This window comes from Camelus bactrianus, chromosome 9, assembly GCF_048773025.1.
Source record: "Camelus bactrianus isolate YW-2024 breed Bactrian camel chromosome 9, ASM4877302v1, whole genome shotgun sequence".
NCBI lineage: Eukaryota > Metazoa > Chordata > Mammalia > Artiodactyla > Camelidae > Camelus > Camelus bactrianus.
Genome location: NC_133547.1, coordinates 62,616,968 through 62,639,790, shown reverse-complemented (window position 1 = coordinate 62,639,790; position 22,823 = coordinate 62,616,968). Strand labels below are relative to the sequence as shown.

General features: G+C 36.7%; 1 protein-coding gene across 3 annotated transcripts; it reads right to left on the bottom strand.

Annotated features, from left to right (window-relative positions):
* Nucleotides 1–687: 687 nt before the first annotated feature.
* On the bottom strand, nt 688–21,394 carry NAE1 (NEDD8 activating enzyme E1 subunit 1). 3 transcript variants are annotated; one of them, XM_074370625.1, is made up of 20 exons: nt 21,239–21,394; nt 18,475–18,578; nt 18,326–18,386; nt 16,901–16,931; nt 16,142–16,213; nt 15,844–15,923; nt 15,185–15,294; nt 13,443–13,552; nt 12,518–12,580; nt 12,052–12,115; nt 11,649–11,740; nt 9,596–9,655; nt 9,374–9,507; nt 7,980–8,055; nt 7,627–7,666; nt 5,824–5,910; nt 5,247–5,339; nt 2,753–2,867; nt 2,615–2,664; nt 688–930 (listed from the first exon to the last, which is right to left on the bottom strand). In XM_074370625.1, exons 1-20 carry the CDS (start codon nt 21,289–21,291, stop codon nt 821–823), a joined length of 1,605 nt encoding a protein of 534 aa, XP_074226726.1. In that variant the 5' UTR covers nt 21,292–21,394; the 3' UTR covers nt 688–820. The 3 variants fall into 3 exon arrangements, with proteins under 3 accessions (XP_074226726.1, XP_074226727.1, XP_074226728.1); XM_074370626.1 differs by lacking the exon at nt 12,518–12,580; XM_074370627.1 differs by lacking the exon at nt 16,142–16,213.
* Between the last annotated feature and the right edge of the window lie 1,429 nt (nt 21,395–22,823).

Sequence of the window (22,823 nt, the reverse complement as noted above, 5' to 3'; positions counted from 1 at the left end):
CCGAGCGGGCGGGGCTCACTTCCGCCGGGAGGGACTCACTTCCGTGGGGCGGGGCTTCCGGAGGCCCCGCCCGACACAGTCCATCTGTCTACTCAGCTCAGCCACTTACCAAAAGGCAGAGGGTAGTAAGTGTGTGGGTGCAGCGTCTTTAAGTCGGGGTAAGTCACAACCTGAAGGGGTAAGTCACAACCTGAAGGGGAAAGCCACTAATCTCACCGCTCGCTCCCGGCGTATGGGGCTTTCTCTGCTCCGAGGGGGATTCGTCCCAACAAGTTAGGAGAGCGGGGTCTGGGACTGTGGCCTCGCAAGCGTGCGAAGGTGTGGGAAGGAGGCCATCTGAGCCCCAAGCCCGGCCCTCATTTCTCTCCAACCTTTCCTCCACTTTGTATTCTGTCCTTGTTTTACTGATTAAACTATACATCTGAAATATTTGTATTTTTAAAATTGTATTAATTTTAACAAATAGTGGTATTAAGATGTCCATAGCCAAAATCTGCACATCTTAAATTCATTATTTAAGACTATAGGAAAAAGCATTTTAAGCTATTTCCAATGTAACACAAGACATTTTTTATAAGTAACTTTGAAATAGCAAGCCAGAAATAATGAACGCAATTAGAAATGGTTAGCTTTTATTCTCTGAGAAAATTGTTTCCTTTCCCCTCCCCCACAAAGAACAAGGCTACATTATTACAAACCAGAAAAATGTTTATTAAGGAAACAGTTTAACAGTTCTCCCTTAGCAGAACTTTACAGACTAGAGCACAACCTGAAGGCAATTACAGTTTCTATCATTAACACACTACATAGGGTGCTTCTTCTACAACTGGAAAGTTGCTGAAGTTTGTGACATGCCACTATAAATGTAAGTATTATTAAAAATTACAAATTGTTTCGTGATTATTTTGATAACCTCTTGAGCAGCAGCTCCTGCAAGGAAAAAGGAGAAAAGCAAATGTTTGGAAAAGGTAAATTTCAAGAGTTATATTAAAATATTCAATTCTGTAAAACAAACAAACTTTCCTTTCGAAAAGCAAAATGTTTGAAAGTAACCCAAAACAGGCATAGTTTACTGAGTCATATCAAAACAAAGGACTATACTATTTATAACTATAAGTATGTTATTAAAGGAAATAAAAATTTTGTTCTATGTATTCATACCCTGGGATATTATGACACAGTTTAAAAGAATGAAGTATTCTTAATCATGGTGGTTTAGAAAGATTGGCAAAATATATTAAGTAAAAGAAGTCAAAACAGTAGTATGGATTGCACTTTTTTTAAAAGGATACATATAGGCAGAAAAGACTCTCGAAAGTTACCCTTCACTGCATTTGAATTTTACCTTGTGCTTGTTTATAATACATAGGGGTAAAGAAATATTTGTAATTTGGAAAAGATCTATATTAAATACTGCCAGACTGCTATACTCAATAACAGTCTGAGTCTATAGTAACAGTAACAAGTTTTTAAGTAACTATTGAAAACAAAACAATAGGAAAAAAAAAAAAAAACAATTCTTCATGTTTTATAATCTGAAGCTTCAGCTTTCACAAACATTAATTGATTCAATAAAATCTGAGACTCTACTATGTACCAGATACTGTTCTAGGCACTAGGGGTACAGCAGGGAACAAAAGACAAAAATCCTTGCCCTTAAGGATCTTACTTTTCAGTAGTGAGGCAGAGAGAATTTACAAGTAAAATGTATGTCAAATGACTAAGGGTTAAGGAGGAAAAGCAAGGAAGGGGGATGTGAGTATAAGAGGAGGGACTGTTTTAAATCAGGGAGTCAGGAATGGCCTCACAGAGAAGAAAACATTTAAAGCCCCGAAAGATCTGTGCAGAATGATTATAGAATATGCATGTTATGGGCCAAATGTGTGTGTGTCCTCCAAAATTCATATGTTAAAAGTGTTAACCCCCAATGTAATCATATTTGGAGTTGGAATCTTTGGGAGGTAATCAAGTAACTGAGGTCATGGGCAGGGGTGGGTTGGGGGTGGGGGGTCCTTGATGGGATTAGTGTCCTTATAAAACCAACTGATGCTGGCCCTGATCTTGAACTTCCAACCTCCAATGGGTTCTATGAAAGAAACAGCACTGCTGAGTTGGGTCTTGAGGAACAGGTAGATTTTAGACATGCAGAGAATAGGGAAACTTAAGCCAAATGGGCCCAGAGGGGTAAACATTCGAGAAACAGGAAATCAAAGGCCATATCTGGGGGAAAAGCAAGTAACTTGAAAAAAACCAAGGCCAGAAAGGCTGGGTGAAACTAGAACACAGTGTTTTTAATATCAAACAAAGGACTCTGGATTTCTTTTCTGAGGACTACTGTAGTGTACCTGTGTGTATTGGCAGGTTAGAGGGTTAATTAACTGAGACACACAATCAAAGCTATGCTTTAGAAAGATGAATTACTCTTCAGGAGTTTAAAATGGACAGCAGTCGGAGAGATGGAAAGCAGGGAGACCAGTGTGGGGGCTATGGAAATAATATAAACTCAATATAACATTGTGCTTCACTGACCTCCCTAGTTAAAAATAGCTAGGAAAGCACAACTTCATAACTGTATTATATAACAGGTGACAGTCTTCTCATCTCTGTAACTCACCCCCTAAGAATGCAGCAATGGTGTGTGGTTCAGCAGCTCCGTATCGGCAACTATAGGAAAGAATGGAGACATGAATGTCGTAGATCAGCCTTGTGACAGGACAGGTATCATCTCTTATATGCACTAAAAGATACTCACAATTCGTGGACATAGTCATCTTTTACCATTACAGATAATCCATATTCCTGAAGGAAGCCAGTGAGACAAGATTTCAACTTCCCTATATCTTCTTCAACTTGATAGTTAGACATCCCTAAAAATATATATGTAAATTAATTTTCATTAAAAATATGTGAATCAAAAGTAATGGATACCTCCTTTATTTAATCCAGTTTTAGGTGTTCTAGTCAAAACAGTAAGGTATAAAACTGAAAGAAGAACAAACATAATATAAAGTAGGAGACCAATATTTGCAACTATCACAAACCTGTAGCAATCAAAGAAACCATCTAAAGCCTATTAAAAATTTGAGTTTGTAAATCTGCTTTGTTCAGTGCTCCACACCCACTATCTAGAAGAGTATCTGGCACATAGTTGACACTCAATAATTATTTGATAGATTGGAATGAATGAGAAAGTAATGTCCTACTTATACCCTTTATAAAAATTATGATGTTTATTACCCATTTCTAGGAGATTAAATGACACTGAAGCTGAAAGCTACAATAATAGGTTAACATTTATTGAGCATTAATAGATGCTGGACATTGTTCTAAACATTTTATGTATATTAATTCATTTAATCCTCAGAACAACCCTCTGAAGTAGGCACTATTATTGTCTTCATTTTACAGATGAGAAAACTGAGGCACAGGCAGATTAAGTTATTTGCCTGAGCTACTTGGCTCATAAGTAGCAAAACTGGGATATGAGGCAGTTCTTTATGATTAAATTATGATGTCTCCAAAGGTAAGCTATTATTATTACTACTGGAAGGAAAAATTATAATTGCCACAATACCCAGATATTATTAAAAATATCAATATTTTTAACCTTCTACTTTAAAAACTACCATCACTACTACTTCTCCGAATAGTAGTATCTACCCTTTATTGAGCACTTACAAAATGCTAGGCAGTGTTAAGTGACTTTCATACATCCCACATTTAACCCTTACAATCTAATAAAGTAGACACTATTACCACCCTTCCATACTGAGAGAACTGAGACTTGTAGGGAAACAGTGACTCACCCAAGGTCAGGAGATAATAAATGATAGAACTTGGATTTGAACCTAGGTTTAACTCCCATGCCTGTGCTCTATGTAACAGCTAGTCTCCCAAGATGGCTCCCCAATGAACACCTCTTCATGACTTCATGTAGTCCTCTTCTACTCTTAATCTAAACTGGTCCTGTGAAGCCAACAGAATATGACATAACTGATGCTATGTGACTTCCAAGACCAAGTCATAAAAAGCCTTGTACCTTCCACCTGGGTCTTTTGGAATGTTATCTCTGGGGAAGGCAGTTGCCATGCAAGAAATCTAGTAGGACTGCCATGCTAAAAGGAAGCCCCAGGGAGCCATGTGGAGAGAGATGCCTGACCGGCCCCCAGCAGTTCCAGATATCCCAACTAAAATGTCACACATGTTGAGTGAGTATGTCCTCTTGGATGTCTAACTCAGACAAGCCTTCAGAATGACTCCAGCCCCAGGTGTCATGCAACTCCATGAGACCCCCTTTCCCTTATGAGAACAGCCTAACTAAGATTAGCCAATCCACAAAGTCACAAGAGAGAATAATTGATTGTTTTAAACTACTAAGTTTGGGGATGATTTGTTATGCAATAGATAACCAAAAATACATTCTAACAAACAACAAATAAAGAAGTACATATTTGGTGTTTATTCCTTTTTCCTTTCCTGGTAAACTTGCTCATTAAGATTATAAGTCAGTGGATATACTATACCAGTTGGGGCAACAGGTTTTATGATACACCTAGAATGTACTGCTGTGCAATAATTCTGCACAGTTAAAATTATCATCTTAATAAAGATATTCTGGGCAACTGAAGATCTTTGAGAGTATGTCAATTCCCTAATTACTACATTTACAGATAACAAAAAAATAGATACCGAGCAAAGAAATCCCTACATCTTCAGAGTTCTGAGTTCAAAAGTCATTGGCATATGCTTTTGGCTTTTCCATTCCACTAAATTAAACTCAGTGTGAGTCTTAGACATAAACTGTAGATACTGACAGGAAAGAGGTTTTATTCTATATGTATTCAACCAACATTCCCCTGTAATAATTTTTTTTAATTGAAGTATAGTCAGTTTAGATGTTGTATCAGTTTACAATGTTGTGCACAGCACAATGCTTCAGTCATACAGGAACATACATATATTCATTTTCATATTCTTTTCCACCATAAATTACCACAAGATACTGAATATAGTTCCCTGTGCTGTACAGTATAAACCCCTATAGTAGTTTAGAATCAAACACTATTTGGAATTGGTTACACTTAAAAAGCAAATGATATTTCCTCACTAAGATAAACCAGCTGTAAACTGTTTACAGTGTGAAATTTCCACTTCTGTAAACACACCAAGAACCCTTTAAGATTTAATTCAATTTAACTATTTATTTAAGATTGTATTGCATTTGATAACTGAATTGCTGTTCTTACCTGGATATCTACCATGTTGTTTATGAAATCTATCAACTGCCCGTAACATTAAGTATAATACTATCTCATTATCTGGATTGTCCATGCTGGAAACTAAAAGGAAAAAAATTTTCAATATAATTTGGGTATTCATAACATAAAAACAATGACTGAATTTACTATATACTCAAGCTTCAGAATACAAGGAAATTCTATCACCAAAATTTAAATATTTTGTGACAATAAAAAAGAAAATGATAATAGTAAAATAAAGGGAGATACACTATTAAGATGAAACCCAATGGTTTTATGGACTTCTAGCTATGGTCACATAATCTCTACTAAAGATGTAACATGCTGACTTTAGCCCATCTACATATCACACAACTTACTCAGTGACCTAAATATAATTTTATGTATTTATTAAGTTTTATCTTTTGAAATTATGACTACTGGGATAAGTTTACAGAATAAAATTTAGAGTATAAATATTTGCATTATCCTTTATATTATCACCATACACTACTATACATACTATCATACACAAAACATTTATAGCCTTAGATTAATAACATAGCATCAAAAGGTTGTTACTTACTAATTTCATCCTTGTTAACTGTATCCAAGCCATATTCTTCAGCTAAGGATCGACATCTTACTACTCGAAGAAATGCAGAATTGCTGCCTGAACACAATAAAGACATTATGGAAGTAAATGGTTGAGACACATGAATATCCTGAATCACAGGTCACTTTAATAAGAGAATTTTGTGTATGTTCTTTACATACATGGAAATGTGAAGAAGTGTCTTCTATTTGGCTCTAATGGTTAGCAGAAAAGGCACTAGGACACAGGTCATCTTAAATTCATGTCCTTGGCACTACAACCAGTTTAGCACTGAGTAAGCAGGTGATGGTACTTCTCTGAGCCTCAGTTTTCATTTGCAAAATGGAGATATATTGTTTACCTTTAGTTGTTCTGTGGCTCAGAAGTGCAACTGTGTGAAGTACACGCCTAGCAAAATGCCTGACAGGATTCAGTGAATCGTAGCTTTTATCATTATTATGGATCAGTAGCTGTGAAGGAGAGTGTTATATATATTGTGCTTCTGGGTATGTGTAAGGCTTAGAAAATTTCCATAATAAAAAAAATTTTTTTAAACATATCCTAAAGTAGAGAGAATAGAATAATAAACCCTCAAATACCCAACATCCAGCTTTTAATCTAGTATCATACAATCTAGTGGAACAAACACTAATGCATAAATAAAGTGCAAGATTAGTAGTGAAACAAAACATTAAAACTAAGCCTAAATAAATATTGAAGAGTCATGAAATGGATAATTTGGATAAATATACTTTAAGGTTGGGGAACATACAAAACACAGACTTTTGCAGAAACTAGGGGCCACAGCTTCAGAGAAAAATCTTCAGATGGCATGTAAAACATATTTTATTACTATTGAATTAACTCTTAAATGCTTTTGGGCCTACTCAGGGGTTATCCCAGGAGCCTAGCCACTCGGAAACTAGATGGCAAAATTCTTAATTCCATTAAGTCATTTAACACTGATCAAAATGAGTATTTAAACCAATACTGTCAATGTGCATGTGACTCAAAACTTCACACCCAAAGTCTTCAGATAAAACTTTCCCAAACTCTTTAATGTTAATAAGCTGAAAATAATTCTGTATTACTGATAATTTTTAATTAATTGATATTCATGTCTTTTTAACACGGCCATAGACAGATATGCTCTACTATGAGGGGAAAAAAAAACCTTGCCTAGTAATTATCTATTATTGATACCACTGAGACCATGAAAAAAAATTTTTTTTAATTTCAACCATTTAAAATTCCTGGGAGCAACCAAAATGGTGGAATATTCACCTCCTAGTTGGCTTTGAGGATTAAGAGGTTTAACTTCTAGTAGATGTTGAGCTTCATTATATGCTCATTGTAACAGCATAATCAAATAACATGCCAGCAGGCATCATGATAGCCCCAAGGCTAACTGCAAAAGGCCAAAGAATGGGTGGTGGCCCAATCCCTGGGAATCCCATCCCCTTCCCCAGGGCAGTTGGATTGAGCCCACCTGTAGGCGTGTGAAGCTACTGAGACCATAAAAAGTGACAACACCATGCCTAGTGGCCGCCCCTCTCTCTCTTCCTCTTCGGAGACCCTGCATTCTGTCTATGGAATGTGTACCTACTTTTAATCTGAGCACCCAACCCCCACACCTTGTGGCCTTTCACTTGCCTTTCAATGTATCTATCTGGATAAATCTATCTTCACTCAAAAAATAAATTAAATAAATAAATAAAAATAAAATTCCTGGGAACATTTCCCATGCCACATTTTTATCAAGCAAAATAAGGAAATTAATTCAAGAGGACTTACAGAGTAATTTTAATTCTTTCTCTGAAATGGACTCTGGTGCCTGTAAAGAGAGAAATGCAAGTTTTGCTCCAATATAAAAGAAGATAAATAAAGCAATAAAAACAGAGTTGCAGCACAAAGCCAATCACTGTGAGATGGGGAGGCTTTCTCCTAGTGCTGAGAGAGTGCTATGAAAACACCTTGTTTCCCTATGACAGGCCTTCTCATTAGGCAGGCAAGTGAGAGATCCCTCTAAAGAAGCTCTGAGCCAATGTCACACTCTCTCTCTAAACCTTTTCTGGCTGGAGTTAGCAACGCAGTCAGGCCTACATGGAGCCATACTGTCCAGAGGCACAGTGTGCCCAGCGGCTTACCTGGCCAATAGATTGCAGCAGTTTGGCAACGTGATTACCCACAGCAGCAGCATCTTTCTTTGCTTTCTCACGGTAACTGGAAAAGAACAACAAAAAGCTACTATTAACAAATTTTTAAATTGTCAAACTTAAATCACCATGAAGCAGATAAAAAAATCTTTCCTTTTCATGAAGAAATATTGATCTGGCAACATACAAAATGTGAATATACCATAGAAATTCTACCAGCAGCACCCGTTAGTGGTTAGTGATGGATTCCTGGTATCCACTAACATCTGGACTCCCTCTACAATTAACAGCACTTAACCTAAAAGCTGTCCTCCTAGAAGGATCCATGATCCATGCTTCTCTGACAGAACATGATTAATCTCCTTGAAGTCAACTTCAAAGTAAGTTAAATACTTCAAAACCGCCCACCTACAAATTCATGTAGAACTTTTCTTTAAGTCCATTTACAATTTCACCCTCTAAAGATGATCATGTGATATGAGATACTTCTTTCTAACCTCAATTGACTTTTCTCAAGTAAGACTTTTTCAGTAGTTGAACTTCTAGGCCAGGGCAACAAAGATTTGTTAGAGAATGACTGAGATAAAGAGTGCAACTGTCTAGGGAACAGAGATCTTCTCTGTATGACATTATCTGGCCCTTGAAAACACCAAGCCAATAGCCCTGGATTCATCAGCATCATGACTGAACTACCCATGGGTAATATCCATTGAGATGCATCCTTATAACAGTCTATCTGGCTTCAGGCTAGTGTAATCTGCATAGCAGGTATCTATTGATAGTCATGAACTCTCTAAATTATGAAACATTAATGATAAAAAATTCATCAAAACTAAAGCCTTCAAAGTTTTAAGTTACAGATAAAAGGCAGTATAGGGCCATGGTTAAGAGTATGGAGCTAGGTTTCATGAATTCAAATCTCGGTTCTGCCATTTACCAGTTGTCTGACACTGAACAAATTAAAATTACCTCTTCTATGCCTCAGTTTTCTCACCTACAAAACTGGGATAATAATAGTATCTCTCTCATAGGGTTGTTGTGAACATTAAATTAGTTAATACATAGAACAGTTCATAGTGCAGAGTTAAATGCTCAAACGTTAGGCTTTATCATGAAATATGAAAGGAAAAAATCTCACCTCTAGGGGATATATGGGAACTCTGTACTCTTTGCCCAATTTTGCTGTGAACCTAAAACTACTCTAAAAAATAATATCTATTTTTTAAAATATCTGCCCCTTAAGTTCTCTAGCTTATTCTTAAAACAATGAGATTATAACAGGCTTCCATTTGGTTTCTGATTTCTAGTAGACTGATAAAATATGTTAATCTTTAATATAAACAGGCTAATTTTTCTGTTACGTAGTTTGAAAATAGGCAACTTACACATTCTGTAGTTTTATATATTTGCCTGAATCTGCAATCATATCAGGAATTGTGCCTCGAACAGGCAAATTTCCTTGACCCTCTTTGGCCACAAATTCCTTTAAGGCACGAGCTAAAATCCAAAATGTTGGAGTCTAAAAGAAGGGAAAAAAAATATTAAGTGGCATTTGAATTTGACCCAAAGGTTAAGGTGGTACTATTTTTACTTTTTGTTGTTGTTACCTGTTTGGTGATATTTATGCAGCGATCATCATTAAATATATCTTCAATACTGCTTGGGATCTAACAAAGGAACATGAAACATTTACTTATACTAAGAATTTGCCCACCTTTATTTTCACTGCAATTTTCCAAACAAGTTCAAATATAAACTTCTGATTTGCTTAGATTTTTATTCAGAATCACTACCAAAAGGAGATCTGATGGGGAATGAGAGCATGGAACAAAGTCCTCTCCTGCCCCCTACTATTAGCATTAAAGACTGACCTAGTCTCTTACATCATAAATGGAGTAAACAAGGAACCTAAATATGTCTTTTTACAGTTATATTTTAAGATATAACAAAGATTACAGACATTAATACCAAGATAGATATGTAGTCCTTTATGTTTTTCCATCTTATCAAAAATTTGAAACGCTTACACCCTAATTAGCAACTACTAAGAAAACCACTCTGACAAAAACCAGATAGTTCTATCAAGGACTTTTAGTGCTATCAAGAATATCATACATTAATAAAAACCATAGAAATTATAGGCTTTGATTCTACTGTTGTGTGGAAAAAAGAACTTTCTTACTGGTAACCTCCTAACTGGCCTCTCTGCTTCCACTCCCAGTCCCCTACTGTCTTTTCTCCTCACAAGAGCTGGGATAATTTCATTAGAAATATACATCAGGTCACTCCGTTCCCCTGCTCAAAACACTTCAGTGGCCTGCAAGGCCTTTATGATCAGGCCATTTCTACCTCTCCAAACTTAAATCACTCCCAACACTTTCCCCCTTGTTCACTTCACTTCAATCACACCAGCTTTCATACAGATCTTTGAACAAATGCCAAGGACCACCCTACTTCTGGGCCTTTGCACATGTGCTTCTTCAGCCTGAAAAGTTCTTGCACCAGATCTCTACATGTCACTTCACTTAGGCTTCTGCTTAAACACATCTCTCTGAGAGTATCCCTGGCCCTTCCCAATCCCAGACCTCCTCCTCCCCATCCTGCTCTATCACTTTGCTGCACTAATTTTTTCCACAGCACCTGGTACGTTTATCTGTTTGCTTAGTTTGCTGTCCCTCAACCAGGAGAACCTTGTTTTGTTTTGTTGTTTTTTTGTAAATTTTACATTCAGTGAAGTGCACAAATCTTAAATGTACAATTTGATGTGCTTTGGTAACTACACATATACTTTTAACCATCACCCCAATTGAGACATAGAAAATGTTCATCATCCCAGAAAACGGTGACTCACAGAGCACGCACTTTTAATCACTCTGCAACACTACCTCGTTGTCTCCAGTTTGTAACAACAGTTTAAGTGCTTTTCTAACTTGAAAGACAGCATTTTTTGCTGTTTTAAATTATAAGAAAATTCTTATTTAAACTACCAGTTGTATTATTCCAAGGTTCCCCAAAAACCTCATTGGCCAGACTTCAACACACAACAACAAAACAAAGCAAAAGGCATCTAAACTGAGTCACCTCCAAGTAATTTTTAAGGTATATAATATCATTAAGAACATCTTCCAATGAATATATATATGTTCATGTATAACTGAAAAATTGTGCTGAACACTGGAATTTGATACAACATTGTAAAATGATTATAAATCAATAAAAAATTTTTAAGAAAATAAAAATAAAATAAAATCCAAAAAAAAAAAAAAAAAAAAAAGAACATCTTCCAATATCCAAATAGTTACTGTCAAAAGCACATGGAGGGTAGGATTTAACTTTTCAGGCAATACTATTTTGGACCAGCAAAATATCACCTTTATTATATAATTTCTATCCCCAAACTGTTACTATTCACAAATCATTTACTTCAGTCAATTTATATAAATCTCTGTATCATTAATACATGCTGAAACACTGACATCCATTTTAACAAGGACAATACAGAATCTTATTAAGACAAGATTCAAGCTGCATTATAGACATTAATTTCTAAGCAACTATACAATTTGAGAAATACTACCTTAAATCTAAAATCAACTATTTCACCTATGAGGACTTCAGAAAACGCTTTGCATTTGTGACTACCTTAGCAACTCTTAATACCTGAGTTGTATTTAGTGCCGTGTTCACATTTTTAATAGCTTCTTCAAAATTCTCTTCATCTTCTGGAGCCCCATTTTCATTCTTCAGAATTCCTATTAAAATAGAAATTGGTTACCAAACAACAACCCTTTTCTTTTCACTCCTTATCTCCCTCCAAAATTATAGAAAAACCCTTATCACAATCTGAAAGGAAGATTGGATATCGAACCTTAAGAAGAAATATGGTTAATCATTATTCTTAAAACTATAAAAGGAGTGGCTCCTTACCCTCCCCTGAGGAAAATAAAATAGAAGCTCATGAAGGCATCACCTGACAAAGGTGCTGACAGAAACCCAATAAACATCAGCTTCAAGCAATCTGCTTTTCAAACTTTATACAACATTTAATCACATCCCATATTACCTTGTCTAATCAAATCTCTGAAGTCTTCTTTTTCTTTATATGTTTTAGGTATTCGTCCATTTGTCTAAATTGGGTTAAAAATTTTTAAATCTAGTTATAAAAACTCAAAATATAGAAATCAAGAGTCCAAAGTTACCCCCATCCTCCCATCCACATGAGATTTCATCAGCAAATCCATGTCTCAGTGAAATCAGCTAACTTGATAGAAAACAGAAACTGTGGGACATTTCTCTACTTTCTTTCCTTGCTGCCAGTTTCAGAATGACATTTGTTCAAATTTCATTTTGTTAATAAAAATATCAGTATCAAAAGAGAAACTGCTAAATTTAAACTGAAAAGCATGCATCTGCCCTATAACTACATAAGGAGTAAAATTAATCTCCCACCCCCACCAATGAAATCCTGTATAATAAGCTGAAAAAATACAGTCACATATGGAATCACTTTTTTTTAAGAATGGACATACTTCACTATACCACTGTGCTAAATATTTAGCTACGATCACAATCCATGGGGTGTGGCTATGGTCCTAAAAACAAAAGGATCAAAGAAAGTATCAGTATTAGTTAACATTTATTCGTCACTATACCATATCATTTTCAACAAATTCAACAATATTTATTCAATTTATTTAAAAATATTTACATCTCTCAGTATATGTGGAATAATGAATGGAGGAAAATAAACTGGGTTAATAAAAACTGCTTTACAAATTTTTTAGAGGCAGTGTTCAATTTAATCCTAATATGGCAGGTATGTACTACGATTGTCCCCATTTTACCATTAAGAAAACTCTTGAGACTGCTACCCAAAAATAAGGCTCAAATATCTTGATTTCAGATACCAATCCTACACTAAAGGAAAAGAATCTTTTCTGTGTTTTCTGATGAACCAAATACCTGCATTGTAATTAACATGTAGGTAGGAAAATATACATATACTCCTTAAATAATGTTCTGTTATAAATACCATTATTTCTATAACAAAATATGCAGTTGCCTTGGTAATTCACAAACACTAAAAACAAGTTTCAAGAAGAGTCAATCTCAACAAGCACCACCCCAAATTCAAACTATTTTAAAAAGTACATCTATTTGTTTAGGAAAGGGCCATTAAAAGGGTTTCTGGGATATGTTAATGTTCAGTTTCTTGACCTGGATGTTGATTACACAGATATGTTCAGTTAATGTACTTTTCTCCAATAAAAAAGTTTTTAAATTTTGGGGAAATATAACTTATTTAAAATAAATTAGGTCCAATGTTGTTACTATGTAACGTAGGTCACAGGAATATGGAGGTTTATAGTATCCCCTCACTTTGTAATTCAAACCCTTAGGGTGAAAAAAAAAGTTTTAAGCCTACCTATAAATGGAAGGTCACACACTACCAACCTTTTTTTCCATATGATCCAAGTCATAAGACTGAAAATGTTCTCTCAGTTCAGGAAATGGCTTATCCAGTCGTAGATCCTCTAATGCATTATCTGGATGAGATTCTATTACTGTGAAACAAAAAATCCCAAAAGATAAACTTAATTATTTAGCAATACTGCTGGTGATACACTACATTATAGGGTATTCAGAAATCTGTAATTTTTAAATAGGCATAAGGCCTACAGGTTTTTCTCACTGTTTCCTTCATTATTGAGTTAAATTTACATATATATTTAAATTTACATTTTACTAAATGCACAAATCTTAAGTGGACTATAGATTTAATAAAACTAAAACCAAAATTCCTTTAGTACAGAGTTTTGTTATCATAATTGGAAAAGATCAAAATGAGTAAAATGTGTGTTCAGATAGCACTTAACAACCTACCCTTCCTCCTCCTATGGTCTTCAACAGATAGCATCACCACCTATCTAGACCTCTTCCCTAGAAATCTGATGGTCATCCTTGACTTCTAGCTTTCTTGGCCCAGCATCAGTCACTCCCCACATCATGATGTCACTTCGTACACAGCTCTTCACATAGGGGAGTATAGGAAAGTATGTAATTTCAGTGAGTGTTTAGAGCTAGGCTTAGTTCTGTCACTTGCTAGCTGTCTTACCTTAGCAATAACTTAATCTCTCTGTACCTCAGCATCATCATCTATAAAAAGCAGCATCCTTATCTACTTTATAAGGATTTTGGAAAGAGTAAATGAAATAACCAACATAAAGGCAGGCACAAAGGTAGCAATGCTAACCTTCATTACTATTTATCCCTACTTCCCTACCTTATAACATCTGTCCTCAGTCAGGGACTTTCTGTCTCTTTCTCTCACCTAGACCTCTGGAAATCTCCTAAAAGCAACCCTCATCTCCAGTCTTTGTCCTCTTCATATTCACTGATTTTCCACCTGGCTTCAGAGTAACTCATTTAAAACAAAATGTTTACCCTGTCACTCTCCTACTCACCACTCTTAAATGACCCAGCACCACTGCCAAAAGTTTATCCTCAAAAGCCACTCCCTAGCGGTCCAAGCAGATACCACTCTTCAGTGATGCTACATATGCCAATGACTATCACTGCACTAGCAGAGTACCTGGCTCAGAGCAATGCATGAGTACTGAATGAAATTTTTATGATGATTTAAGATTTAAAATTTTGTAAGTAAAGGGCCTTGAGCTGATGCAAGCCTGCCTATGAATGACCAGTCTCCTATAACACTGTTCCCTTGGAACAGTAGTTAGGTAAATGCCTTGCTTGTTGCATGGAATTATACCTGAACTGAGGAAGCCTAAGGCCTGTATGGGAATGGAATGAAAAATCAGTGGGGAAAAGGTGGTGTGACCTCTATGTGTCTATGTGACCCACATACCTTGGCTCTCACCTGTGGCAGCCATACATGCCTTATGTGGGTTAGGAGACAAAAAAAAAAGGTAGATGCATGCATAGCTGCTGGGCCTCCTAATAAGATGAATAAGCTGTAACTGTTATATCTCCTCCTTTGTATCCTTCTATAATGATAAGTAAAGGAAATATTAAGATTAAATCCTACTGATTCTGATTGCCACTTTGAACTCATAACCAGAGTTGTGCTGCTACAGATTTACTTTGTGATTTAAAATTGACTTTCTAAATTGTCAAGTTCCTAAAATTATAGCTAAAGCAACCAGTAGCAAGCCCCATATGTGCAACAATTTTACCTGGATGTTCTTTTATAATGATCCTCATATAACCAACTAGTCCATATGTCCTACAGATCAAAAGAGGGACTTGGGAATTCCAGAGGACATCAGCTAAACGTAGTAATGTACTGTGAAAGAAGGCACAACAGATAACAACATAAGCAAATGGATATTTGCCAAACATAAAAATGTCTTAAAATAGAGCAACTTTCTTACTAAATAATAAGTGCAAAGATATATCTATTACGTTATATAAGCAGGTCAAAGATACGCCAAAAAGCAAGCAATTTCACAGTCTCAAAGAAAGTATATATTTTGGACTAGAGGGATATGAAAGCCTCATCTTTTGTATTAGGGAGAATGTTACTGAAAGATATTTCCTAAACATTTCCATAATAAAGAGGAAAATATTTTTAAAACCCTTGTATTCACCCCAAACACTCCCCATAATTAATTCTATTTTTTTACTAAAAAAAAAAAGTTCAATTTAACTGTTCTAAATATACTTAAAAAGTTTCACATCTCAATATTTTTCTCTTCTCTATTTCTTTAATGCTGGAGGTTTGTAAGTGTTTCTATGGAGTTTAAGAATTTTAAAGACTATAGACTCTGCAGAAAAAACAAAACTATGCAAATCTAATAGATTAAAATAAAAACAAATTAGCTTAAAAATTTACCTTTCAGGAAGCTGAGTTGCAACCACAATGGTAAACCTACAGAAAAATGAAGGATCATTGTCTAGAAGGTTTTCTGGACTCTAAATAGGGCAGGGGAAAAAAATCCAACAATTTCACAATCGTATTAAACATGACAGAAACAAACTATTTTAGAATAAGTGAGGCAACATGATAGACTCTAATGTTAAAATAATTCAACTCTCAAAATAAATATACAAAGATTCAAAATTCTAAATTCCTAGGGCTTTGAATTATTTAAAAAAGTATATTTATGTACAGAAATAATATACACATATACCTCTTCCACAAAACTCCCAGAGACATCATTATTTAATTCTTGTAAGAATTCCATGGCAGCTTGAGCTCGGTTCTTTTTAAAAACAAAGCATTTGACTTGAATTAGAAAATAATTTGGTTAAAATGTAACCCCCTAGTTTATAGCTCAGGCAAACACACTGTGAAACAATCCAAATTCCATGCATAGATATGACAATTCTGCTTTTCACTGTGTTTAAACTGAGACTAAACCAGAATATTACTTAAAACAGCTAAACCATCATTATTCAGAGTTCTTAAATGACTACATTACTTGCACTCTACTTTTCTGATTAAGCAAATGACCAGAAAACCCTGGGTTTTCTAACCTCCCACATTTACAATTCTGTACAAGAGAGGTCAATCATTAAAGAAACAGTCATTTCCATTCAGATTATACTAAGTTGACTAATAACGGCTTTTTAAGATTTTTAATACAAAGTACAAAAATAAAAGACATTCTAACTCTTGGTTAAAAATCTTTTTAACCAAAATACTCCACTCTCTGCACATTAACATCACTCAAGATTAGATTTAATACAGGATACAGTAAAAAAACACAAACAGTACTTCTATATTCTTAAACTACCAAGCATATAAAGATTTACAAGATCAGAAAAAATAAGATAAGTAACTTTTTTTCTCAGAGAAATAATAAGCTCTTTTAAAGTATAGCTTTCGAAACAATCAAAACATAGTGGCATCAAATACAACTATATTCCATAACAAATTGATTGTTTACCTTGCCGATACTGCTTCTCTGAAGGAAAAAACTAAAATAGAATAAAAAAATTTTAATGGCTCTTTTGATCATAAAGGAAAGGTTATTTGTAATACCAGGTGCATTTCATTCATAGTATAAAACAAACTATATTTTGATTTCAGACTGTGACAGCCTTTCTAGAGGAAGAAAACTGAAAACTGGATGAAACCTGTAATCAAAGACAGGTTAATAAATCAAATGTTTCCCAAGTGTGTACCACAGAATATGCATTTCACAAAATGCTCTGACGCTCTGAGAGAAAAGGGTTCCCTGGCTTTAAAAAGTTTGGGAAACACCTCATGTTATATTCCCTCTTGGAAATTCATAATATACATAATACACATGATGTTAAAGTCTTATATTAAAGAAATACTTAATTTCATTTGACCCATTTCCCAAACTCATTTGCCCATTTAGCTGCTATTAACATTCCCTTGAACTAAAGTTAAACAGACCACACCTGGGAAATGCTGTATTGAATAGTCTGCTTTTGCAGGTAACTATCGCAGAGTTATTCAGGCTTCTTTGCATACATACCCTCATCATATCCCAAGGCCCAGATCTGAGGCTGCTGATCAGAGTCAGGGAACCCTTATGTAGCACAAACTCAGTGGCTCCATAAGAAAAAGAAACTTTATTCTACTACATCCTGCTCTAACCAACCAGGTAAGCAAAGATAAAAGGATTTTTTAACTTATAGATACCAATAAAAGGGCTGTGTTGTGGACAGCAAAACTTATACTACCACCCAAAGAAAAGATAACAAAGCTCAATATAAACTAAGTTCTGATTTCCCTTGTATTTACTTGTTTTTGTTTACTGACAAGAACGAGAGATCCTAGACTCCAAGTCCCTGAAAAGGCAAGCTGAAATCCAAATCTGCGAATGCTCTAAAAGTCTAAACATGATCAGCTTTAAAGAATGACATACAGATCATCTTTAAAACACCATTATTATAGAGACAGTGTTAGAGAGAGATATACCTAGACTAAACTTAGAAAACACCACAAATACAAGGTAGTTTTTATTATTCTTATAATCCAAAAATATAATTATTGTTAATTATAAAGTAACATCTAGGAATCAATGAAAGGACTTCTGGATACATAGGAAATATCCAGTTTTCACAGATAAAGGAATAATGACTACCCTTTTATATTAACAACAAGATAGTAATTAATGATGGGTACCTTTTACTAATGGCCTATTTTCCAAACACTGTGCTAGCACTCTACTTACATTAACTCACTTCATCCCCACCATGAGCCTAAGTATAGGGATTATTTCCACCTGAAAGTCAAGGCACCCTGATTGAGGAGGTGACGCTGGGATTTAGGCCTCCCTCTCCCGTGACAGTGCACTGTCTTCCCTAACATGCACATATTTGAAAAGAATAGGACATACTTGTTTCCAGCATCTTCTCCGCTGACCTGATTTCCATCAATAACTGTAAATGAACCAATGCCTGGGAGACAAAACAGAGTCAGTCAAGAATATATATTTCTAGTTCAAAACCTTAAAGAAGTAAATTTACAACCACAAAACTATAATACCTGGTAGTACCAAGTTTTTAAGAATTTCAGTTCCTGTGGCTGTTGCATTTATTAGGCAAACATGAGCAGATTCTAAAGCCTCTTGCCCATGATCACCCCACAACCTACAAAAGAAGACACAAATTTAACATTTTAAACCTTTCATAAACATATGGCTTTCTTATTTGAATATACTGACCTCTGATCTTTAAAGCATTCTTGTATAGAATAACTGATATGATGACCATGGCAAACATGGGAAGAGAGGAACAGAAGGAGGTGTTATGGAGATCATATAGCTGAGTAACCTGAGACTCAGACATCAAGACTTGATGCCTTGCTTGGTTAAAGGGAGGTCAAATGAGAACTAGAAACTTGTTCTCCAGCTCCTAGTCTATTACTCTTTTTCAAGTCAGATAAGTCACAGAACAGAAAGTCTTCATATTCATTAACATTAAAGAAGTGCCTTAAGAAGTAAAATCTATTTTGTGCTCTATTTCATTTCTCCTTAAGTTACACGGATCTGGTATATTTAAGATCTTGACAGAGGACTTCCCATCGTGATATTTGCAAGAGTAAGGAAAGCTTTATCTTGAAAACTGAATTATCATCTGAAAAGTCTTCACATTGACTTCTACAGGAGTACTTTAAAATATAATACCCAAGGAACATTAAAATAGAATGATTAAAAAATACATACTTTAACAAGTACAAAGATGTAATAAGGATTAGAAATATGTGTTACAACCTGATTCACACCAGCATATCATTAACAGGGCAACATACATAACCACACATGCATAATGACATCTGGTCCTACCTGGTTACCTTCACCCAGAAAGCCTAATGTATCTTCGCTTATTAGTTGAGGAAGTATACGGGGAGCCCAAATCATCAGAAAAATTTCATAGCCTAGAGGACTGATAGACTTTAAGATGCCTTCCCTGTCATCTGATTGAAAGCAGATTCCCTCTTATTATGTAGCCTGTATGTCCTCCAAAGCATATCACAACTGTAACTGCCTCATTTGGTTTTTTGTTTGCTGAACATCCATCTCTCCATTCCACTCTAAGCTCCATAAGGGCCCAGACCACTTCTTTATGTTCACCACTGGAGCCCTAATGCCTGGTACTGTGCTTTGCTCAGAGTAAGTGATCACTGAATAGCTGTCAAATGCATGGAGGAATAGCCTAAAAGAACCAGATAGACTGGAAATATCTGTTTTTTTCTATGGAAGTAGGGCACACAGAACACCCCTGACATATCTGTTTGATGGATACTCAGGGAGTTGGAGAGCAAGCCTAAAAGAATACTGGTATATCTCTAGGTAACATGTTTCAAAAAAGAGCCCAAACAAGAAATCAATCCTCTCTACTCTCATGTTAGCCTGACTAAGGAAAGCAGGGCCTTGTTGACTCCTGGCTGGATGCACAACTTTGCTTGTAACTGTTTCCCTCTGATACTTCAAAACCAGTAAACAGTTCTCACTATGAAAGGTAAAGTTTGGTCCTTAAATGGACTGGACTCAGCAAAAGTTCTCTTCTGTTAGTTACTTGGTTATCTAAAATATCTTCTCAGCTCTGTTTTATATGGCTATACCTGCATTCAAAACACAAGGACCTCCAAGAATTTACAAGTTGGTTACAAAGGCTCTGCACTTTGCTTCTTTCCCTGGAAGCTTGGGAGCCAACAGTACCAGCTCTGAAAAAGCAAGAAGGGCCTGAGTTTACATCCTGGTTCAAGTACATGGGAGACTCTGGGCAAGTTATCTAACTTCTCTAAGACTCAGTTTCCCCATCTATAAAGCAGAGAGAATGTCTGCCTTCAAGCTGCTCTAAGAATTGAGTGCCTAAAGCCCCTAAAACAGCACTAAGCTGTAGGTGCAAATGGGGCTCCAGTCCTTAGGGACATACTGTAACTTCTGGCGTGGGGGCTCCAGAAAGGAAGGGGGGGCCAAATATTTGTGCTAATTCCACTACTTAAACATATATAAAATGCTCAATAAATAAGGAATGGGGAGTGTTAGGAGAAAACTAATAAGGGATAGGAAGTCGTCAAGGACCTGCCCAAAGGTTTAAACCTGCAGTGTCCATTAAGTTAGCCATTAGCCACATGTGGCTAATGAGCACTAGAAACAAGGCTAGTCCAAACTGAGATGTGCTATAAGGGTAAAATGCTGGACTTCGAGGACAGAATGAAAAAAATGTAAAATATCTGTAACAGTTTTTATATTGATTATGGGTTGAAATGGTAATATTTTGGATATACTGGGTTAAATTAACTGTATTATTAAAATTATTTTCTTCTTTCTTTTTTTAATGTGGCCACTAGAAAATATATAACTACATAAGTGACTCACATGAGAATAGCATTATATTCCTAATGGACAGCGCCGCCTTGGAATTCTAACACTTGGTGACGCTTTCGGCGGCTGGAATGGGGTATTCCTGATCCCCTAATTCTGCAAAACGAATAACATGAGCACAGCGAGGCGGAGTCGGCAGCCGCCCTGGTGACCTGGCTGACGCTGGGACCGCGCACCTCCGACTTGCACATCGCGTGGCGGGCTGGCGGGCGCGCCCCTCCGGGAAGGCGAGTCCCGGCCCTAGAGAAGCACCCCCGCCCAGGCCGGAACCCCGAGCGCCGGCTCCCTGAGCGCTGCACGGCCCGGCCCAGCCCTGGGGGGAGGCCTGAGGGAGGCCCGACCGCGCAGCCCGCTCGTTTAGGCCTAGCCCAGAAGTAGAGAAACCCGCTGGCCCGCCCGACTCGGTGAGCCCTGGCTCACCTCAGTTGCCGGTCGTACTTCTGCTCCTTGAGCAGCTTCCCAGGCTGCGCCATGGCTGCGCCCGCCGCGCCGAGAACAGCCGAGCCACTACGGAGAACGGCCACCACCTCCACGAGCGCGCAGGCGCACTGATTGCCCCTTCACCGCCTCGGCCTCCTGCGCGCCGCCTGCAGGGGGCGCTGCCACTGCACTGCGCACGCGTAGCCTCTGCGCCCCGGGGTCTGAGGCCGAAGCTTAGACCCGGGGCTGGTGGTCCCGTCTTCGTGACTAAACCAGCTCCACTAATCTGCCAGTCCACGACTTTGCATACCGTAATTGTGGGAAACTCGGGCTGAAGAACCAGGCCGATTCACATTTTAACCACTTACTGGTTGTGAGATCCACTCTTTAGCTTTCAAATCCTCAGTTTGTTCCTCAGTGCAACGGGGATGAATGAGTCTCTGGCGCAAGGTTCTATTAGCTTTACATGAAATTTTGAATACACAGAACAAGAGGCACAAAAAAATCCTGTCTGGATGAAACTGACAAAGGATTGATCTCCTAAACGGCTCATGCGACTTAATAGGAAGAAAACAAACAACCCAATCCAAAAATGGGCAAAAGACCTAAACAAGCAATTCTCCAATGAAGACATACAAATGATCAACAGGCATATGAAAGAATGCTCAATATCACTAATTATCAGAGAAATGCAAATCAAAACAACGAGGTATCACCTCACACCAGTCAGAATGGCCATTATTCAAAAGACAGCAAGTGATAAATGCTGGAAAGGGTGTGGAGAAAAGGGAACCCTCCTGCACTGTTGGTGGGAATGCAGTTTGGTGCAGCCATTGTGGAAAACAGTATGGAGATTCCTCAAAAGACTAAAAATAGACTTACCATATGACCCAACAATTCCACTCTTGGGCATATATCCAGAAGGAACCCTAATTCACAAAGACACCTGCACCCCAGTGTTCATAGCAGCACTATTTACAATAGCCAAAACATGGAAACAACCTAAATGTCCAATGACAGATGACTGGATAAAGAAGCTGTGGTATATTTATACAATGGAATACTATTCAGCCATTTAAAAATGACAACATAATGCCATTTGCAGCAACATGGATGTCCCTGGAGACTATCGTTCTAAGTGAATTTAGCCAGAAAGACAAAGAAAAATACCATATGATATCACTCATAAGTGGAATCTAAAAAAAAAAAACAAAACAGAAGACAAATGAACTTAAATATAAAACAGAAACAGACTCAGAGACATAGAATACAATCTTGTGGTTGCCAGGGGGGAGGGGGGTGGGTAGGGATAGACTGGGAGTTTGAGATTTATAAGATACTGACATGTATATATAGAATAGATGAACACGTTTATAATGCATGGCACAGGGAAATGTAGTCAAGATCTTGTAGTGGCTCATGGTGAAGATGAGTATGGGGCGAATGTGTGTGTGTTCATCTACGACTGAAAAATTGTACTGTACACCAGAGTACAATTGACACGGCATTGTAAACTGACTAGAACTCAACAAATAAAAAAAAATCCTGTCTGAATAATAACTTCCATTATTATGATCATTATTAT

Bases quoted from the DNA above. Each gene is read 5' to 3' on its own strand.
- NAE1 (XM_074370625.1), bottom strand. From the start codon at position 21,291: ATGGCGCAGCCTGGGAAGCTGCTCAAGGAGCAGAAGTACGACCGGCAA. The intron at 16,932-18,325 runs GTATGTCCTATT...ATTCTATTTTAG, and splicing joins GGAGAAGATGCTGGAAACAA to TTTTTTCCTTCAGAGAAGCA. The intron at 5,340-5,823 runs GTAAGTAACAAC...TTTTCCTTTTAG, and splicing joins AGTTAACAAGGATGAAATTA to TTTCCAGCATGGACAATCCA.